The following is a 22,500-nucleotide window of genomic DNA, read 5'->3' as shown; positions in this document are numbered from 1 at the left end:
TGATTATAGTTGAAAATTGTTGGATTATAGTTGAAAATTGTTGGATTCTAGTTGAAAATTGTTGGATTATAGTTGAAAATTGTTTGATTCTAGTTGAAAAGTGTTTGATTCTAGTTGAAAATTGTTGGATTATAGTTGAAAATTGTTTGATTATAGTTGAAAATTGTTTGATTATAGTTGAAAATGGTTCGATTATAGTTGGAAATTGTTTGATTATAGTTGAAAATTGTTTGATTATAGTTGAAAATTGTTGGATTCTAGTTGAAAATTGTTGGATTATAGTTGAAAATTGTTTTATTATAGTTGAAAATTGTTTGATTATAGTTGAAAATTGTTTGATTATAGTTGAAAATTGTTAGATTATGGTTGAAAATTGTTGGATTCTAGTTGAAAATTGTTTGATTATAGTTGAAAATTGTTGGATTATAGTTGAAAATTGTTTGATTATAGTTGAAAATTGTTGGATTATAGTTGAAAATTGTTTGATTATAGTTGAAAATTGTTTGATTATAGTTGAAAATTGTTTGATTATAGTTGGAAATTGTTTGATTATAGTTGAAAATTGTTGGATTATAGTTGAAAATTGTTGGATTATAGTTGAAAATTGTTGGATTATAGTTGAAAATTGTTTGATTATAGTTGAAAAGTGTTTGATTATAGTTGAAAATTGTTTGATTACAGTTGAAAATTGTTTGATTATAGTTGAAAATTGTTTGATTACAGTTGAAAATTGTTTGATTATAGTTGAAAATTGTTTGATTATAGTTGAAAATTGTTGGATTATAGTTGAAAATTGTTTGATTACAGTTGAAAATTGTTTGATTAGAGTTGAAAATTGTTTGATTACAGTTGAAAATTGTTTGATTATAGTTGAAAATTGTTTGATTATAGTTGAAAATTGTTGGATTATAGTTGAAAATTGTTTGATTATAGTTGAAAATTGTTTGATTCTAGTTGAAAATTGTTTGATTCTAGTTGAAAATTGTTGGATTATAGTTGAAAATTGTTTGATTATAGTTGAAAATTGTTTGATTATAGTTGAAAATTGTTAGATTATGGTTGAAAATTGTTGGATTCTAGTTGAAAATTGTTGGATTATAGTTGAAAATTGTTTGATTATAGTTGAAAATTGTTAGATTATGGTTGAAAATTGTTGGATTCTAGTTGAAAATTGTTGGATTATAGTTGAAAATTGTTAGATTATAGTTGAAAATTGTTTGATTACAGTTGAAAATTGTTTGATTATAGTTGAAAATTGTTTGATTACAGTTGAAAATTGTTTGATTATAGTTGAAAATTGTTTGATTATAGTTGAAAATTGTTGGATTATAGTTGAAAATTGTTTGATTACAGTTGAAAATTGTTTGATTAGAGTTGAAAATTGTTTGATTACAGTTGAAAATTGTTTGATTATAGTTGAAAATTGTTTGATTATAGTTGAAAATTGTTGGATTATAGTTGAAAATTGTTTGATTATAGTTGAAAATTGTTTGATTCTAGTTGAAAATTGTTTGATTCTAGTTGAAAATTGTTGGATTATAGTTGAAAATTGTTTGATTATAGTTGAAAATTGTTTGATTATAGTTGAAAATTGTTAGATTATGGTTGAAAATTGTTGGATTCTAGTTGAAAATTGTTGGATTATAGTTGAAAATTGTTTGATTATAGTTGAAAATTGTTAGATTATGGTTGAAAATTGTTGGATTCTAGTTGAAAATTGTTGGATTATAGTTGAAAATTGTTTGATTATAGTTGAAAATTGTTAGATTATGGTTGAAAATTGTTGGATTCTAGTTGAAAATTGTTTGATTATAGTTTAAATTGTTCGATTATAGTTGCAAAATGTTTGATTATAGTTGAAAATTGTTTGATTCTAGTTGAAAATTGTTTGATTATAGTTGAAAATTGTTTGATTATAGTTTAAATTGTTTGATTATAGTTGAAAATTGTTTGATTCTAATTGAACCTTTTTCATTAAAAGAACATTATTCCATCCTGGTGACGTAGTTTCTCAAACTCTGACGTCATCGGCTGCAGGACAGCCGTTTTTCTTTGGGACTATTTTTTCTTCTGCTCGAAGGAGTTCAATCATCTTCATTTGAATACTAATGTTTCTCACTCGTTCCTCAGGAAACACCATCACTCAATATTGACTGAACGCGCGACTCTGTGGTCGAGGATTGAAAAACGTTCTCACCAGGTCGAAGATCTCGCCAGGTTGCTCCTGGACAAGGTCCTGAACTTGAACTTCTTCTTCTGCTGCTCCGGACTTCTGGTCTCATCCTTGTCCGAACTCCTGCTCCTGGTCCTGGAGAACAAACCCGTGAAGGACTTCTTCATGACGAGATGTTCGCTCCAGAAGCTCCTTCTCTGGCCCGCGAACCCGCGAGTCTACGGTCGGATGGAAGTTAGAGTCGCTTCTTCTTCTTCTTCTTCTTCTTCTTCTTCCTCTTCTTCTTCCCCTTCTTCTTCTTCTGCGGAGCAGGTGAAGCCGGAGCAGGTGAGCGGGAACGCCCCCTGATGACGTCAGCACCGGAGACGCTCGAGACGAGACGAAGTCAATTTTCCCAAAACCTTCTCCAAATGTTAATTTGTATTAATAAATATATAAATGTGTGATTGAATCAAAAACTTTGTTGAGAACAAAGTAAAACTGAAGCAAAAGTTCGTGTTTTCTGTGTTTTATTTCGTCGTTCTTTGTTAATGTCTCTGATGTTTGAGTTTCTTTGAATCTTGTATCGAGAAATGATCGTGAATGAAAGACTTCGATGTATTGATCGATGTATTGATCGATGTATTGATCGATGTATTGATCGATGTATTGATCGATGTATTGATCGATGTATTGATCGATGTATTGATCGATGTATTGATCGATGTATTGATCGATGTATTGATCGATGTATTGATCGATGTATTGATCGATGTATTGATCGATAAATGACGCAGAAGAAGAAGAATCGCCTTCAAGTTGAACAAAGAGGCAAATATTCAGTTTTAAACAAACTCTTGTGTTCGTGATGTGAGTTAAAGCTGTAGAAAAATATCGATATTAATGTTATTATTATCATTATTATATACATGCATCGAAAATATGTTATAATTTATTATTTTTTATTGTATAAATTTAATACAGACTTCGATGAATCAGTGTCACGTTCTGTAAAGTTGTCAATTTGTACTTCTATGTCTCGTTGTTATATATATATATATATAACTATGTATAACAATATATAACTATATATAACTGTATATAACGATATATAACAATATATAACTATATATAACAATATATAACTATATATAACTAAATATAACAATATATAACTATATATAACAATATATTACTATATATAACAATATATAACACTATGTAACAATATATAACTAAATATAACAATATGTAACTATATATGACAATATATAACTATATATAGCTATATATAACAATATATAACAATATATAACTATATATAACAATATATAACTAAATATAACTATATATAAATAAATATAACAATATATAACTATATATAACAATACATAACTAAATATAACAATATATAACTATATATAACTAAATATAATAATATATAACTATATATAACAATATATAACTATATATGACAATATATAACTATATATAACAATATATAACAATATATAACTATATATAACAATATATAACAATATATTACTATATATAACAATATATAACTATATATAACAATATATAACTATATATAACAATATATAACTATATATAACAATATATAACAATATATAACTATATATAACAATATATAACTGTATATAACTATATATAACAATATATAACTGTATATAACTATATATAACAATATATAACTATATATAACAATATATAACTATATATAACAATATATAACTGTATATAACAATATATAACTGTATATAACTATATATAACAATATATAACTATAAATAACAATATATAACTAAATATAACTATATATAACAATATATAGTTATATATAACTATATATAACAATATATAACTAAATATAACTATATATAACAATATATAACAATATATAACTGTATATAACTATATATAACAATATATAACTATATATAACAATATATAACTGTATATAACAATATATAACAATATATAACTGTATATAACAATATATAACTATATATAACAATATATAACTGTATATAACGATATATAAAAATATATAACTATATATAACAATATATAACTGTATATAACAATATATAACTGTATATAACTATATATAACTATATATAACAATATATAACTGTATATAACTATATATAACGATATATAACTGTATATAACGATATATATACACGCACACACACATCACATTGTATTGTGATCTTATTTAAGTATTTTATTCTTATTTAAGTATTTTATTCATATTAAAGTATTTTATTCTTATTTAGGTATTTTATTCATATTATGCTACATTTTTAGGTGAAAGATCTTCAAGACACCAAAATGTAATATCGCACATATTTCCAATATCATGCATCTCTAGTGTGAGGGTTAGTAACTCAGATGTTAAATAAATACATATCTACTGACTCCTTCAAGAAACATCTGTGTTTGATGATCTACTGACTCCTTCAAGAAACATCTGTGTTTGATGATCTACTGACTCCTTCAAGAAACATCTGTGTTTGATGATCTACTGACTCCTTCAAGAAACATCTGTGTTTGATGATCTACTGACTCCTTCAAGAAACATCTGTGTTTGATGATCTACTGACTCCTTCAAGAAACATCTGTGTTTGATGATCTACTGACTCCTTCAAGAAACATCTGTGTTTGATGATCTACTGACTCCTTCAAGAAACATCTGTGTTTGATGATCTACTGACTCCTTCAAGAAACATCTGTGTTTGATGATCTACTGACTCCTTCAAGAAACATCTGTGTTTGATGATCTACTGACTCCTTCAAGAAACATGTGTGTTTGATGATCTACTGACTCCTTCAAGAAACATCTGTGTTTGATGATCTACTGACTCCTTCAAGAAACATCTGTGTTTGATGATCTACTGACTCCTTCAAGAAACATGTGTGTTTGATGATCTACTGACTCCTTCAAGAAACATGTGTGTTTGATGATCTACTGACTCCTTCAAGAAACATCTGTGTTTGATGATCTACTGACTCCTTCAATAAACATCTGTGTTTGATGATCTACTGACTCCTTCAATAAACATCTGTGTTTGATGATCTACTGACTCCTTCAAGAAACATGTGTGTTTGATGATCTACTGACTCCTTCAAGAAACATGTGTGTTTGATGATCTACTGACTCCTTCAAGAAACATCTGTGTTTGATGATCTACTGACTCCTTCAATAAACATCTGTGTTTGATGATCTACTGACTCCTTCAATAAACATCTGTGTTTGATGATCTACTGACTCCTTCAATAAACATCTGTGTTTGATGATCTACTGACTCCTTCAATAAACATCTGTGTTTGATGATCTACTGACTCCTTCAATAAACATCTGTGTTTGATGATCTACTGACTCCTTTAAGAAACATCTGTGTTTGATGATCTACTGACTCCTTCAAGAAACATCTGTGTTTGATGATCTACTGACTCCTTCAATAAACATGTGTGTTTGATGATCTACTGACTCCTTTAAGAAACATCTGTGTTTGATGATCTACTGACTCCTTCAAGAAACATCTGTGTTTGATGATCTACTGACTCCTTCAAGAAACATCTCTGTGTTTGATGATCTACTGACTCCTTCAAGAAACATCTGTGTTTGATGATCTACTGACTCCTTCAAGAAACATCTCTGTGTTTGATGATCTACTGACTCCTTCAAGAAACATCTGTGTTTGATGATCTACTGACTCCTTCAAGAAACATCTGTGTTTGATGATCTACTGACTCCTTCAAGAAACATCTGTGTTTGATGATCTACTGACTCCTTCAAGAAACATCTGTGTTTGATGATCTACTGACTCCTTCAAGAAACATCTGTGTTTGATGATCTACTGACTCCATCAAGAAACATCTGTGTTTGATGATCTACTGACTCCTTCAAGAAACATCTGTGTTTGATGATCTACTGACTCCTTCAAGAAACATCTGTGTTTGATGATCTACTGACTCCTTCAAGAAACATCTGTGTTTGATGATCTACTGACTCCTTCAAGAAACATCTGTGTTTGATGATCTACTGACTCCTTCAAGAAACATCTGTGTTTGATGATCTACTGACTCCTTCAAGAAACATGTGTGTTTGATGATCTACTGACTCCTTTAAGAAACATGTGTGTTTGATGATCTACTGACTCCTTCAAGAAACATCTGTGTTTGATGATCTACTGACTCCTTCAAGAAACATCTGTGTTTGATGATCTACTGACTCCTTCAAGAAACATCTGTGTTTGATGATCTACTGACTCCTTCAAGAAACATCTGTGTTTGATGATCTACTGACTCCTTCAAGAAACATCTGTGTTTGATGATCTACTGACTCCTTCAAGAAACATGTGTGTTTGATGATCTACTGACTCCTTTAAGAAACATGTGTGTTTGATGATCTACTGACTCCTTCAAGAAACATCAGTGTTTGATGATCTACTGACTCCTTCAAGAAACATCTGTGTTTGATGATCTACTGACTCCTTCAAGAAACATGTGTGTTTGATGATCTACTGACTCCTTCAAGAAACATCTGTGTTTGATGATCTACTGACTCCTTTAAGAAACATGTGTGTTTGATGATCTACTGACTCCTTCAAGAAACATCTGTGTTTGATGATCTACTGACTCCTTCAAGAAACATCTGTGTTTGATGATCTACTGACTCCTTCAAGAAACATCTGTGTTTGATGATCTACTGACTCCTTCAAGAAACATGTGTGTTTGATGATCTACTGACTCCTTCAAGAAACATGTGTGTTTGATGATCTACTGACTCCTTCAAGAAACATCTGTGTTTGATGATCTACTGACTCCTTCAATAAACATCTGTGTTTGATGATCTACTGACTCCTTCAATAAACATCTGTGTTTGATGATCTACTGACTCCTTTAAGAAACATCTGTGTTTGATGATCTACTGACTCCTTCAAGAAACATCTGTGTTTGATGATCTACTGACTCCTTCAATAAACATGTGTGTTTGATGATCTACTGACTCCTTTAAGAAACATCTGTGTTTGATGATCTACTGACTCCTTCAAGAAACATCTGTGTTTGATGATCTACTGACTCCTTCAAGAAACATCTCTGTGTTTGATGATCTACTGACTCCTTCAAGAAACATCTGTGTTTGATGATCTACTGACTCCTTCAAGAAACATCTCTGTGTTTGATGATCTACTGACTCCTTCAAGAAACATCTGTGTTTGATGATCTACTGACTCCTTCAAGAAACATCTGTGTTTGATGATCTACTGACTCCTTCAAGAAACATCTGTGTTTGATGATCTACTGACTCCTTCAAGAAACATCTGTGTTTGATGATCTACTGACTCCTTCAAGAAACATCTGTGTTTGATGATCTACTGACTCCATCAAGAAACATCTGTGTTTGATGATCTACTGACTCCTTCAAGAAACATCTGTGTTTGATGATCTACTGACTCCTTCAAGAAACATCTGTGTTTGATGATCTACTGACTCCTTCAAGAAACATCTGTGTTTGATGATCTACTGACTCCTTCAAGAAACATCTGTGTTTGATGATCTACTGACTCCTTCAAGAAACATCTGTGTTTGATGATCTACTGACTCCTTCAAGAAACATGTGTGTTTGATGATCTACTGACTCCTTTAAGAAACATGTGTGTTTGATGATCTACTGACTCCTTCAAGAAACATCTGTGTTTGATGATCTACTGACTCCTTCAAGAAACATCTGTGTTTGATGATCTACTGACTCCTTCAAGAAACATCTGTGTTTGATGATCTACTGACTCCTTCAAGAAACATCTGTGTTTGATGATCTACTGACTCCTTCAAGAAACATCTGTGTTTGATGATCTACTGACTCCTTCAAGAAACATGTGTGTTTGATGATCTACTGACTCCTTTAAGAAACATGTGTGTTTGATGATCTACTGACTCCTTCAAGAAACATCAGTGTTTGATGATCTACTGACTCCTTCAAGAAACATCTGTGTTTGATGATCTACTGACTCCTTCAAGAAACATGTGTGTTTGATGATCTACTGACTCCTTCAAGAAACATCTGTGTTTGATGATCTACTGACTCCTTTAAGAAACATGTGTGTTTGATGATCTACTGACTCCTTCAAGAAACATCTGTGTTTGATGATCTACTGACTCCTTCAAGAAACATCTGTGTTTGATGATCTACTGACTCCTTCAAGAAACATCTGTGTTTGATGATCTACTGACTCCTTCAAGAAACATCTGTGTTTGATGATCTACTGACTCCTTCAAGAAACATCTGTGTTTGATGATCTACTGACTCCTTCAAGAAACATCTGTGTTTGATGATCTACTGACTCCTTTAAGAAACATGTGTGTTTGATGATCTACTGACTCCTTCAAGAAACATCTGTGTTTGATGATCTACTGACTCCTTCAAGAAACATCTGTGTTTGATGATCTACTGACTCCTTCAAGAAACATCTGTGTTTGATGATCTACTGACTCCTTCAAGAAACATCTGTGTTTGATGATCTACTGACTCCTTCAAGAAACATCAGTGTTTGATGATCTACTGACTCCTTCAAGAAACATCTGTGTTTGATGATCTACTGACTCCTTTAAGAAACATCAGTGTTTGATGATCTACTGACTCCTTCAAGAAACATCTGTGTTTGATGATCTACTGACTCCTTCAAGAAACATCTGTGTTTGATGATCTACTGACTCCTTCAAGAAACATGTGTGTTTGATGATCTACTGACTCCTTCAAGAAACATCTCAACACACTTTGATTATTTTCCTTGATTCTCTGAGACTCTTGTGTTTGTCTCTGTGTTTTCTTGATCTTTAAGTTCATATTTTATTGAATATTGTTTTGATTGTTTAAGTTCTTCGTGAGCCTGGTCTGGAAACATCTTTACAAATAACTTTTACTTAGTAATTATCATTATTATTATTATTATTATTATTATTATTATTATTATTATTATTATTATTATTATTATTATTATTATTATTATTATTATTATTATTATTATTATTATTATTATTATTATTATTATTATGGAAGAGAGAACATCAGAATGCAATCACTCTTTCTTACCACTAGAGGGCGGAATCTTTCTACTAAACCCGGAGTTTGAGGTCTTTGATCAGAAACAGCTTTATTGGAAAAATATATAACAATATATAACTATATATTACTATATATAACAATATATACCTATATATAACTATATATAATAATATCTTTATATACATAAAAAAAAATATATAAGTATATATAACAATATATTTATATATATAACTATATATAATAATATATAACTATATAACTATATATAACTATATATTATAATATATAACTGTATATAACACTATATAAGGCCTTCAGAATAAAAGCAGGAGGGGAAGTCGACAAGAAACCAGGCCTTCAGAATAAAAGCAGGAGAGGAAGTCGACAAGAAACCAGGCCTTCAGAATAAAAGAAGGAGAGGAAGTCGACAACACACCAGGCCTTCAGAATAAAAGCAGGAGAGGAGGTTGACAAGAAACCAGGCCTTCAGAATAAAAGCAGGAGAGGAGTTCGACAAAACACCAGGCCTTCAGAATAAAAGCAGGAGAGGAAGTCGACAAGAAACCAATCCTTCAGAATAAAAGCAGGAGAGGAGGTTAACAAGAAACCAGGCCTTCAGAATAAAAGCAGGAGAGGAGGTTAACAAGAAACCAGGCCTTCAGAATAAAAGCAGGAGAGGAGGTTAACAAGAAACCAGGCCTTCAGAATAAAAGCAGGAGAGGAAGTCGACAAGAAACCAGTCCTTCAGAATAAAAGAAGGAGAGGAGGTTAACAAGAAACCAGGCCTTCAGAATAAAAGAAGGAGAGGAAGTCGACAACACACCAGGCCTTCAGAATAAAAGCAGGACAGGAAGTCGACAACACACCAGGCCTTCAGAATAAAAGCAGGACAGGAAGTGGCTGAGACTACATGACCAAGGCCTCAGTAAAGTTCTAGAGCTGAGGCTGAACTAAACATGGATCTTCATCATCTGTTCATCAGAGTCTCTTCAAACCTTCAGGCTCTGATGTCAAGATGAACGGAACCAGATTTTCCGGAACCTCTCGCGTGATCAGTGAGTCGTGCTCTTGGAATCACCTGGACAGGTGAGTCGATACTGCGACGCCACTAAAGTCATTAACGGCTTCAATAAAAGTGTTGCTCAAGGGAAGAAGTCACTCCTTCCAGCAGCTGATGATGACGTCATGAAGTCACACATGTCCGGACGTGTCTGGAGAACATGTGGAGAACCTTCACAAGAACCTACTGAACACTTGTGTGAAAGGATCAGTAATCATTCATTCAATGAACTTATACTATCAAAATCAAACATGTTTTAGTGTGAAAGTATCAGTAATCATTCATTCAATGAACTTATACTATCAAAATCAAACATGTTTTAGTGTGAAAGTATAAATAATCATTCATTCAATGAACTTATACTATCAAAATCAAACATGTTTTAGTGTGAAAGTATCAATAATCATTCATTCAATGAACTTATACTATCAAAATCAAACATGTTTTAGTGTGAAAGGATCAGTAATCATTCATTCAATGAACTTATACTATCAAAATCAAACATGTTTTAGTGTGAAAGTATCAGTAATCATTCATTCAATGAACTTATACTATCAAAATCAAACATGTTTTAGTGTGAAAGTATAAATAATCATTCATTCAATGAACTTATACTATCAAAATCAAACATGTTTTAGTGTGAAAGTATCAATAATCATTCATTCAATGAACTTATACTATCAAAATCAAACATGTTTTAGTGTGAAAGGATCAGTAATCATTCATTCAATGAACTTATACTATCAAAATCAAACATGTTTTAGTGTGAAAGTATCAATAATCATTCATTCAATGAACTTATACTATCAAAATCAAACATGTTTTAGTGTGAAAGTATCAGTAATCATTCATTCAATGAACTTATACTATCAAAATCAAACATGTTTTAGTGTGAAAGTATCAATAATCATTCATTCAATGAACTTATACTATCAAAATCAAACATGTTTTAGTATGAAAGTATCAATAATCATTCATTCAATGAAATAATACTATCAAAAGCAAACATGTTTTAGTGTGAAAGTATAAATAATTATTAATTCAATGAAATAATACTATCAAAAGCAAACATGTTTTAGTGTGAAAGTATAAATAATTATTAATTCAATGAAATAATACTATCAAAAGCAAACATGTTTTAGTGTGAAAGTATAAATAAATATTAATTCAATGAAATAATACTATCAAAAGCAAACATGTTTTAGTGTGAAAGTATAAATAATTATTAATTCAATGAAATAATACTATCAAAAGCAAACATGTTTTAGTGTGAAAGTATAAATAATTATTAATTCAATTAAATAATACTATCAAAAGCAAACATGTTTTAGTGTGAAAGTATTAATAATTAATTCAATGAAATAATACTATCAAAATCAAACATGTTTTAGTGTGAAAGTATCAATAATTCATTCAATGAAATAATACTATCAAAAGCCACATGTTTTAGTGTGAAAGTATCAATAATTCATTCAATGAAATAATACTATCAAAAGCCACATGTTTTAGTGTGAAAGTATCAATAATTCATTCAATGAAATAATACTATCAAAAGCCACATGTTTTAGTGTGAAAGTATCAATAATTCATTCAATGAAATAATACTATCAAAAGCCACATGTTTTAGTATGAAACCACTATTTGTATTCTTGTTATTGTTCTTACTTTTATTTTATTTTGTTGTTATCCTTTGTTTTGATTCTTATTCTGATTTCATGCGTCAACGTGTTGATGTTATTATTGATAAATAAACAAACTCTTTCTACTCCTTCATTTCATTTGAATCTTTTTCTTGTAAAGTGAAAACACGTTGTTGAGACGCGCAGGTGAGACGCACAGGTGAGGCGCACAGGTGTGACGCACAGGTGAGACGCACAGGTGAGACGCACAGGTGAGACGCACAGGTGAGGCGCACAGGTGTGACGCACAGGTGTGACGCACAGGTGAGGCGCACAGGTGAGACGCACAGGTGAGACGCACAGGTGAGACGCACAGGTGAGACGCACAGGTGAGACGCGCAGGTGTGACGCGCAGGTGAGACGCACAGGTGAGACGCGCAGGTGGGACGCACAGGTGAGACGCACAGGTGAGACGCGCAGGTGAGACGCGCAGGTGAGACGCGCAGGTGTGACGCGCAGGTGAGACGCGCAGGTGAGACGCGCAGGTGAGGCGCACAGGTGTGACGCGCAGGTGTGACGCGCAGGTGAGGCGCGCAGGTGAGGCGCGCAGGTGAGGCGCGCAGGTGAGACGCGCAGGTGAGACGCGCAGGTGAGACGCGCAGGTGAGGCGCGCAGGTGAGACGCGCAGGTGAGACGCGCAGGTGAGACGCGCAGGTGAGACGCGCAGGTGAGACGCGCAGGTGAGACGCGCAGGTGAGGCGCACAGGTGTGACGCACAGGTGAGACGCACAGGTGTGACGCACAGGTGAGGCGCACAGGTGTGACGCACAGGTGAGACGCACAGGTGAGGCGCGCTCACCTTTGCTCGAGTTCACACCCTCGCTGACTGAAAACCAAACTGAAAGCAGAAGTGACGACAGAATGTTATCACGAAGAAACATTTACGACGGAGTTAAACTTTATGACGATGAATCTTGAAGTTGTTCTACGACATCAGCGTCTTCGTGTAACAATCCAACAGTAACAATCCAACAGTAACAATCCAACAGTAACAATCCAACAGTAACAATCCAACAGTAACAATCCAACAGTAACAATCCAACAGTAACAATCCAACAGTAACAATCCAACAGTAACAATCCAACTGTAACAATCCAACAGTAACAATCCAACAGTAACAATCCAACAGTAACAATCCAACTGTAACAATCCAACAGTAACAATCCAACAGTAACAATCCAACAGCAACAATCCAACTGTAACAATCCAACTGTAACAATCCAACAGTAACAATCCAACAGTAACAATCCAACTGTAACAATCCAATAGTAACAATCCAACAGTAACAATCCAACAGTAACAATCCAACTGTAACAATCCAACAGTAACAATCCAACAGTAACAATCCAACAGTAACAATCCAACAGTAACAATCCAACAGTAACAATCCAACTGTAACAATCCAACAGTAACAATCCAACAGTAACAATCCAACAGTAACAATCCAACTGTAACAATCCAACAGTAACAATCCAACAGTAACAATCCAACAGTAACAATCCAACAGTAACAATCCACAGGAATTAAGCTGCACTATTAAAACATAATGAATATATGACGCCATCATTGTACGGTTTAAAAACATACATTCATTTCAAGCGGCAAATTAAATATCAATAAGTGTTTATTTTTTCAACATACTTTATCCATGTTCAAGTTCTTTTATGGTTTATATTTACTATATTCATGTTTGTGTCGTAATTAAACCTCCGACCTCTAGATGGCAGCAGTCGTTACGTCCTCCACAGCTAAAGGAAGAATCATGACTGAGGACGAGAGGATACAGTGAGTCCAGCAGTGTGTTTCAACTCTGTAGCTTCATCCACAGGAATCGAGTCGAACCGAGTCGAGTCGTTTAACGATTCATCAGATCTTCGGATCTTCGGATTCCTCCGGACCAGGCTTTTATTTTGGCGAGCTTTGACTTTATGATGAATGTCTTTCATCTCTTACTGTGGATTCACTTTAGTCACGTCTGGTGTGTGTCATGTTGTTTTGTTGTGTGTGTGTTTTGTGTATTTGTGTTGTTTGGACTTTTTATTTAGTGTGTTTTGTCGACAATATGTTGAGCTCCAGAATGTACAAAGATAGTTTTTAATTTAACACAAATGTTCTTCCTATAAACTCCGGTTTCTTCTCACGAACCTCTGTCGCACAGAAGAACCCGTGACTCTGACCTTGACCTGTGACTGGTCTTGATTGGTTTCAAAGCCGGTTCTGGTCTCCATGACGACGAGTTGAACAACCTTCTATTTCTGGATCCTTCTACGAAAGCCGACTCTGTGTGACCACGAGTGAAACTTCTCTGAATCACTTCCATATTCTTTCTGAGAACGTTGGATTTCTCTTCACGGAGACGTGACTACAGGAAGTGAGGTTAAGTGACGGTGAGAGACCATCCAGGAAGGATAAGAACCAGAAGTTTGTCCCAGAAGTAGCTTCAAAAGCGTAGCGTGGAAAGACCAGGGTCACAAAGAACAGCTGCTGCTTGAAGCCTTTTCAACATCATCTGAACATCGTTATCATGGGAGTGAACAAAGTTGTCAGAACGCTTAATAAAGTTTGACTTTATCTGACTGTTTTGTTGACGTTCCCTTTAGCTCAGCTTTATCTAGTGGATGATAACACAACCCAGTCAAACGTTTGTATCTTTTATTCAATCCGCTGCGTCTCAAACACGGCATATCAACGATCTCTGTTCCAACCAAAGACTTCTGTTTGGACAGTCGCTCTCGAAGGAGGAGGGACTTGGAAACACACTGGAAACACAGCATGTATTGAAAGAATATCTTTATTGCTACATCATTAAATATCAAAACGTAATCAAAATAGTCTCTTGCATATAAATTCTCCACACATCATGACCACAGAGAAAACTACACACATAAGAAAAGACGTGTTGTGAACACGAGTCACTGCAGATCTAACTGCACTCCTGCGATGCTACGACGGACGTGGAAACGACATGTTTGGACGAAGCTTTTGTTGATTCAATTGACAGTTTAAAGCTTTGTAAGAAACACTTATCGAGGTTCATGTATAAATATTCACAAAGAAGTATTTGGTTTCAGTTGTTGATATTTGGCTCTGCGCGATACTGTGTTGACTCCTTTTTTTTAACCACTTTTGGCATCTCTCAGAAATAAAGTACATTATCTTTCCCAATAAATAAATAAAATACAGTTTCACACGAAGGATGCTTGTAAACAGCGACTTGTGCCGTAGAATTGTTCCTGAGTCTAGCTTTGTGATTTAAACACAACTAAATAAATACACAAAACAGCTAGAAAAAAAAAAAGATCCAATAAGTTAACAAACACAATTTTCTGCCTGAGTGAAGACATTTCACAATAATTCACAGCTTTGAAGGATCGGACTGTGTTCCATTCGTTCAGTTCGTGTTGAACGAGTGACGCACAGATGAACCTCTTGATTTCAACGTTGTCAGGTGCCCCCCCCCCCCCCCCACAGTCTTTGGAATGCATTATTTTGGCTCATTTGTATCATTCCCTGTTTAGTCTTTGTTTGATTTGGCTTTAAAACATCGTCTCCACTCACTGCCCTTCAGTCTTGACGCTCGGCCTCTTGTGCAGGTGAACCACACTGGCTCGCTCCTGGTACGCCTGGTGCGAGACCAGCGGCGCGTTGATCGCCGCCATTAACGCCTTCAACAGCGACGAGGCCTCTCTCTGGTCCTCTTTTCCTTCCCCTTCCAAGGTGCGAGCCAGCCAGCGCTCCACCGCCTCCTCCACCTGTGGCGCCGACGCCGTCTCGGCGAGCGCGTCCGCCTCTTGGCTGGCGTCGAATCTCTCCAGCATCTCCTTCATGGGGAGGTTGACGGGAGCGTTGGCGAGGCAGCACCCTCGCTGGTGTATGCGGAGGGAGAAGAGGTGGAAGACGGTCTGGTTGCACAGCTGGCAGCGGTAAGGACGGTCCCGGCTGCTGTGGAGGCGCCGGTGCAGTTTGAGGTGGATGTACTGGGTGAACTTGGTGCTGCACAGTTTGCACTGGTAGGGTTTTTCCCCGGAGTGGAGCCGCAGGTGCGTCTTCAGGTTGCTGGTGCTGCTGAAGCGCTTGTGGCACACCTGGTGAACGGATAATGATGATTTAGGTAAGGTTCGCAACATGGAAGCTTCACGTTCACTCGGTGGACGATGATGTCGATCAGACACACCCGCAAGCAAACAAAAGCATCACTGCACTCATTCAATGCGTAAACTGTGACTCAAAGAAACAGAAATAGGAGCGTGAGTCACTATTAAATCCCTGCTTATGAAGACCTTGTATCAATGTTTATCTGTTGTCAGCGAGGGATTAACGTCTTTACCTGGCATTCGTGTGGTTTCTCTCCGGTGTGGACCAGGTGATGCTTCTGCAGGTGAGCGAGCTGCGTGAAGCTCTTCTTACATAAGCTGCACTGGAATGGCCTCTCGCCGCTGTGCACGCGCAGGTGGACCTGGAGGAACACGACGGACAATAAGCACTCGTTCACCGGCCGGTTTGTCAAGATGCGTTACCTTGAGGTTCGACAGCTGTCCGAAGGTCTTCGAACAGATGTTACATTCATATTTGATTTTCCCGTTTTGTTTCTTCAAGGGGTACGGCAGGGATTTGTGTCCCGGTCGATGATGTGGCGCCGGGTTGTTTTTGCCGGACAGGGTCAAGTTCATGGCTTCTTCACATCCCAGGGGAGATCGTTCCGGTGACTGGCTGCTCGACTTGGGAAGTGGCGAGAGCTCTGGCGTGGCGGGGGCCCCTCGTGGGGGTGAAAGGTTTGGCGTCAGTTCCTTCAGTCCACCCTGTGGGGGCGATGGATACGGGAGGGAAACCGGAAGGAGATTCGGTGGCCCAATCGGGGGGTACGGGATTCCGTCCGTTCCCAAATAGCCATTGTACCGAATGGGTCCTCTAGATGGCAGCATTCCTGGGAAAGGTGGGGAGTACGAAGGGAGCAGAAGACGAGGGTAGTGTGGGTTGTAGGGAGGGAGGAGTTGGTAAGGGGGCTGCAGGGGCCTGGGGTGAGGGTAGAGAGGGTACGAGGACACCAGCCCTTCACGATTACTGTACAGGCCATGGAGGTGAAGGGGCAGAGTTCTTTGTCCAGGCGGCAGTGAAGGCAGGTATGGATGGTCGAGACGAAGCTCTCCGTGCTCCGAGGAGGCGTCGATCTCTCGCTCTTCTGCCTCGCTCTTCTCTTCCTTCTCCACTTTTCTGCTGAAGTCCATGATTTGGTCATCGGGAGTGTCCGGTGGGGTGTCTCTCTCCAACATCTCCACATCCACCTCCGCCTCGTCCGTTGTTTCCTCCTTCACTGTTTCCATCATTCGTTCTCCGAGCCACTGTCGCAGAGGTAGATGCTGTGTCTTGTGCTCGGCTTCGTCCTCCTCGCCGTGTTCTGGAATTCAGAAGAGCTCGACGTAAGCAAGAGCAACTGGACGTTGAACAAGTGATGACTCACAAAAGTCCTATTGTCAGATAAATGTTTGTGTCATGTGAGAGTTGAAAGTCCCCTGAGATAAATATACTAAGAGCATTAGTCACCAGGTAAAGGGCACGTATCAGGTGTGTCCAGGTGACTCATCAGACGAGGTGGCAACACAGAGTAATCAAGCGTGACTTCAGATAATAGTCTTTAAAGTGATTCAGTTGAAAAACTTCCATTGATCGGAAACTTTAGTTCATTCTCTGGTTGAAATGTGTCAAAGTTATCATGATGATTAGGAAACAATCTTTTATATCATTGTCAGACTCATCATTTGTTCTTAAAGCTGTTGGGACGTTTATAACTAAAACGATCAAAACATGGAGTCCATTCCGTCGTCCAACACGGAGTCACTTCTCGTCCCAGTTCTTATGCTTCGCTTCGTGGACAAAGATGAACAATAAAAGTGTGTCACGGTCGTTTATTCGCCGCTTCAAGTCAAACAAAATACAAGCTTTACGATCGACCGGCCGCACTTTCTCCCGGCGACTGTACAGGTAAAAATCACCGGGAGAAAAGGTCCTGATCTGTAGAAACATCGCTATATTTAAGGAAAATTTCCGGCCCGGGAGTTCGTCCCTTTCCGGCCGAATGGTCCTTTCAAGTTCCCTGTGTCCCGATCCCCCGCAGAGAGACATCCTAATTTGTTTTCTTGTAATCTAATCATTCAACTGTCTTTTATCCCCCCTTTCCCGGGTGTGTCTTCGTTCTTTGATCTACGATCTAAGGTGTGATTTGCAGATAAACAGGTGTTTTTAAATAACTGGTGTCGTTTCTAATCCTGATCCAAGCTTGTCTTGAACCAGTGGATCAGTCTGAGTGGATGTTGATGTGAATGTGTCGTCGAATGTTCCCGCTCTTAGATCAAGCGAGTCATTTATACTTTATATTTTGATGATCTTTTAGCATTAATTTAAGTATGGCGTATATGTATAGTGTATATTAATTTTAATGTAACATAACGCAACATTACGAGGACACTCACTGTGTTTGCTGTCGCTCTGCTGGCTGCACAGCCTCTGAGCGAACTCCTGGCTGTACCACACCAGCAGCTCCTGGTCGGCCTCCACCGGCCGGATGGTGTAGAAGTAGATGTCGCGACCATTCTGGCACGCCACCAGGTTCTGCTCGGACAGAGAGCGGGCCGGGTTGACGTATCGCATCCAGTTGCTGGTGTTCACGTCGTAGCCATCAACGAAGTTCTGGAGCTGCCCGCCACTGTATATCTGTAAGAGATCCAAACGTGTCAGATAAATATTCCTGGACTTCTTCAACGGCGACAAGACCATCACCTGTGCCATGTACAGCTCAATCTCTCGTCTGTGTACTTCCAGCTACTGAGTGTGTAGTCTGATCAATGACTGACACCTTTTGTGTTTTATATTCACACTCTCGGACCAAATAAGGAAGGAGGCGTGGACGTGCGAGCCGTAAAAAATATGCAGTCTCACCCTCAACCTGCCTTTCGTTTTCACTACCGCGTCATTTCCCAAAACTTCAGTCTCATGGTTTACTTTTAGAAAATGAGTGACACTAAAAGCCCCTGTGAAGATCAAGACATGGATGAACCCGAGAGAACATCGTTTCCGCTGAGTAAGGCATGCTGGCCCGCGGCCAAGAAGCCGTCAAGAGGAAGATAATCACTCGCCGAGAGCGTCACACTTTCACTCTTGCACACGCCAGGAATCCCATCACATATTACCAGGAAACGTGGCCGGGGAAGAGGAAATAAAGTAGCTAAAAAGTCCTTGAGGGAAGAAGGTTCGTCGTAAACCACAGAGTAAAATTCCCTCAATGACACAATGTTCCAAGTGAAGGAAAATTAAACATGAATGAACAATAAAAACAGCTTTGTTAGCAGTTGTGCGTCCCGCATGTGTGACTCAAATGACTGGGAAGAACAACAACTACCCGGGGAGTTTCTGTCAAAATTTCATCTACCATATTTTCCGGAGTACAAGTATCTCCAGCCATAAAATGCATAATAAAGAAGTAAAAACATATATAAGTCGCACTGGAGTATAAGTCGTGTTTTTGGGGGAAATTGATTTGATAAAATCCAAGAACAGACATGTGATCTTGAAAGATTAAAGTAAAACTAGAGGCAACAACAGAATAATGTTACGTTACATGAAGTGAGAACCTGGTATGTTAACATAACATATGAAGAGTTATTCAGAGAACTATAGCATCAATAACTAACTAGTTTACCAAACCATCCGTGTAACTCCAAATAACTCTTCATCCTCGTGTCACTTTTAAACAACTAACTAACTCCGGAGGTAGAAGATGCTTCCTCTTCTACGTGGAAATGATCAACACAGGCCTAGAGCGCCCTCTGGTGGTTTAGTGTGAGAATAACATGTGAAATGATATAATAATGTGGTAATAATTTCACACATAAGTCGCTCCAGAGTATAAGTCGCGGACAAACTATGAAGAAAACTGACACTTATAGTCCAGAAAATACGGTATATGTCTTACAATCAACGAAAGGGACCAAAAATTCCATCTCTTTAATATCGTTTTCCAAGATTAGAATAACAGTTGGATCACAAGTGTTTGCTCACCCTCCAGAAATATTTCCTGTTGGCCTCTCTGGGAACGTCGTCTTTGGTGTACACGTCTCCTTGTAGGGGTCCGAACCGGGTCCCCTGTGGAATGTATTCTTTGCTGAAAACACCGGTAACCTGGGAGAGAAAAAAAACACAAAAACGTTTTGGTTCAATCAAGTGTCGTCTTCGATTGTGTTGTTTATGCAGCTTGTGTTTGCGTTCGTCCACTGAGGCGGTCGAAGGCTGCGTCACGTTTGACCGCGGAAGCTTTACCTGCCGGTCCTGACCCACTTCGGTTATTGGGTTAAGAGAATGAAGAGTCTTAGACTTTCTCTGACCCACTCTCCTGATCTCTGACCTACTGTCCTCGTAAACACCTGGTGACTCACGGAACGTCGACTGATCCAGATACTGTTGCCTTGAAATAACCATCTTTACAGGAACCGAGTGAGTGGCGTGTGAGTCGACAACGATGTACACCTGTCGCCCTCACCTGCCTCAGGCCACGACCATGTTGAAAGAATGGAAGTTCCCTGTGCAGGCAAGACAACGTCCTTACGTTGATTACGTGAGTGTGATACATCTTCCAGGTATTTTCATAAATACAGGCCTTTGAGTGAGTCTGGATGAATGTAATTGCGGGTGTTGAGTTCACTGAGAGGGTGTGCCTACTAAGAAATCATGTGAACGACGGTTGTTTAAAGCTTCATAAATGCAATTAGGTCCGTTTGGTTTAAAGATCCACCGGACAATCCCAAAAGACACTCGCACGCCATCAGGCAGGAGCATCTGTGGCCCCCACTCACTGTCTTGAGGAGCTTTGTGTTCAATCCCTAATATCCCTCGTCACTCCACACCCCCACTGCCCCACTCGTACCGTCATCAACTGTTGCTCACACTTTCTTGCCTCGTCCTCCACGTCAGGAGACGGTTCGTATCGGCGTGCCCCACTTTTTCCTCCAGCTCCTCGGTGTTGTGCGAGGAGGTAATTATGGGGGGCAACAGGTCGGGGGGCAACAGGAGTGTGTTTAGGGGCAGGCGGCGTGAGGTGAACCCGGGGTGTAATGAACCAATGTGACAGGGACATTGTGCCTCGTCAGCGTGGCGTGACTAACGAAGCGCTGTGGTGCGGCGGTTCTGTTGTTCAACCGCTCCGGCAGGTCGAAGGCAGAAGGCGAAGATGCTGGTTTCGCAAACTCACCCGACGCTATCGCGCCATGGAAGGGCCCCCTTATTTTCACACACCCTTCCCCCAATCTCCTTCGTTTTCTTTAGTGAATGGGTTTAATGCACACGCCTGCCAGGTCGGGGCACGATGCCTGGCCCGGCTGCCTATGGCCAACGAAAGTTAATCATCTGGTTTTAACCTAAATCACCCCCCTCGCCCCCCCCCCACAACACTTCAACCCTGGCGTCAGCATCTTCTGCTGGTCTTCGCCCCCCGACCAACGGGACTTGATCCAAAACCTCCCATCTGCCACGTGCCCGTTCTACCTCACCGAGGGTCGGACAGACTTACAGTTAATCGCATATGAAATAAAACAAATCTTCCAAACATTAGATGCCCTTAAGGGTTTGATTTCAATTGAAGTCATCCTTGTGTACGAATCATGACTTCTACCTATTCTGCCTGTTTAGCTGGAAACTCCTACACCAGGAACATGCCTCACTTTGTTGGAACCCCCAGATCCAGGATCCTCTGTCTGCTCCAAACTGATCCCTCTTTCTTATCGATGCTACTCCTCTCTCCATCCCCATGTCTCTCTTCTCCCTGTCAGCGTCCGCACTGGGTCTGGTTCTGCTCAAGTTTTCTGCCTGTTTAGAGGGAGTTTTTCCTCAACACCGTGTCTCATTGTGATGCTCAGTTTTTCCTCCTCTATCATTAAGTGTTATTTCAAGTGTCTTCAGATTCCTTTCCTATCATTTGACACTTGAAATAAAGTCACTCGTGAAGCCGTGATCACATCAACACGACTCGGGCCTGCAGCGAGTGATATTACTGCTCGTGTCACCTCGGAGTCTTTCCTATCATTTGACACTTGAAATAAAGTCACTCGTGAAGCCGTGATCACATCAACACGACTCCGGCCTGCAGCGAGTGATATTACTGCTCGTGTCACCTCGGAGTGTGACGGGGAAGAGGAAGCATGAGCGTAAGAGATGGTGAGAAAAGGAACAAAAGAGGAAGAATCGCACCAAGTCGACCACAAGCTGACGTCGAGGAATTGTTTTCTTTCTTAGGAAACGAGCCTTGACGATGACATCACCAGCAGGTTTCTGTTGTGCACCTGCGGCTCAGGTGTCGCTCTGACTCAGAGCCCAGATAATAATCTCCAGGTGTCAACAAAACTGAGTCCAACTTGAATTATGAAACTTCTTTCACGTTTTTTTTCCTCCTGACGAGTTTATATTTTTAATTTCTCAATGTGTATTTAATCTCACATGTATTTATGTTTAATCCAAGTGTTAAATTATA

General features: G+C 38.2%; 2 protein-coding genes across 3 annotated transcripts in view; both read right to left on the bottom strand.

Annotated features, from left to right (window-relative positions):
• Positions 1-2,444, bottom strand: part of crybg2 (crystallin beta-gamma domain containing 2) — a 92,789-nt gene extending 90,345 nt beyond the window's left edge. The window contains exon 1 of the mRNA XM_087786136.1: positions 2,198-2,444. Within this exon, the coding sequence (XP_087642262.1) occupies positions 2,198-2,340 (143 nt within the window). The 5' untranslated portion in view covers positions 2,341-2,444. The remainder of the gene's footprint in view (positions 1-2,197) is intronic.
• A 13,023-nt stretch (positions 2,445-15,467) lies between these two features.
• prdm1b (PR domain containing 1b, with ZNF domain) overlaps positions 15,468-22,500 on the bottom strand; it is a 9,863-nt gene continuing 2,830 nt past the window's right edge. The window contains exons 2-6 of one of the 2 annotated variants that reach the window (XM_087786129.1): positions 20,040-20,159; positions 18,455-18,695; positions 16,505-17,382; positions 16,315-16,443; positions 15,468-16,072 (exon numbers count right to left, since the gene is read on the bottom strand). In XM_087786129.1, the coding sequence (XP_087642255.1) occupies positions 15,542-16,072; positions 16,315-16,443; positions 16,505-17,382; positions 18,455-18,695; positions 20,040-20,159 (1,899 nt within the window). In that variant the 3' untranslated portion in view covers positions 15,468-15,541. Of the gene's footprint in view, positions 16,073-16,314; positions 16,444-16,504; positions 17,383-18,454; positions 18,696-18,761; positions 18,850-20,039; positions 20,160-22,500 lie in introns of those variants that run through there. The other variant, XM_087786128.1, reaches the window with a different exon arrangement.

The sequence above is a fragment of the Callionymus lyra genome, chromosome 3, assembly GCF_982586985.1.
Source record: "Callionymus lyra chromosome 3, fCalLyr1.hap1.1, whole genome shotgun sequence".
NCBI lineage: Eukaryota > Metazoa > Chordata > Actinopteri > Syngnathiformes > Callionymidae > Callionymus > Callionymus lyra.
Note: the sequence above shows the minus strand (reverse complement) of the source record. Positions and strands in the feature narration are given on the sequence as shown.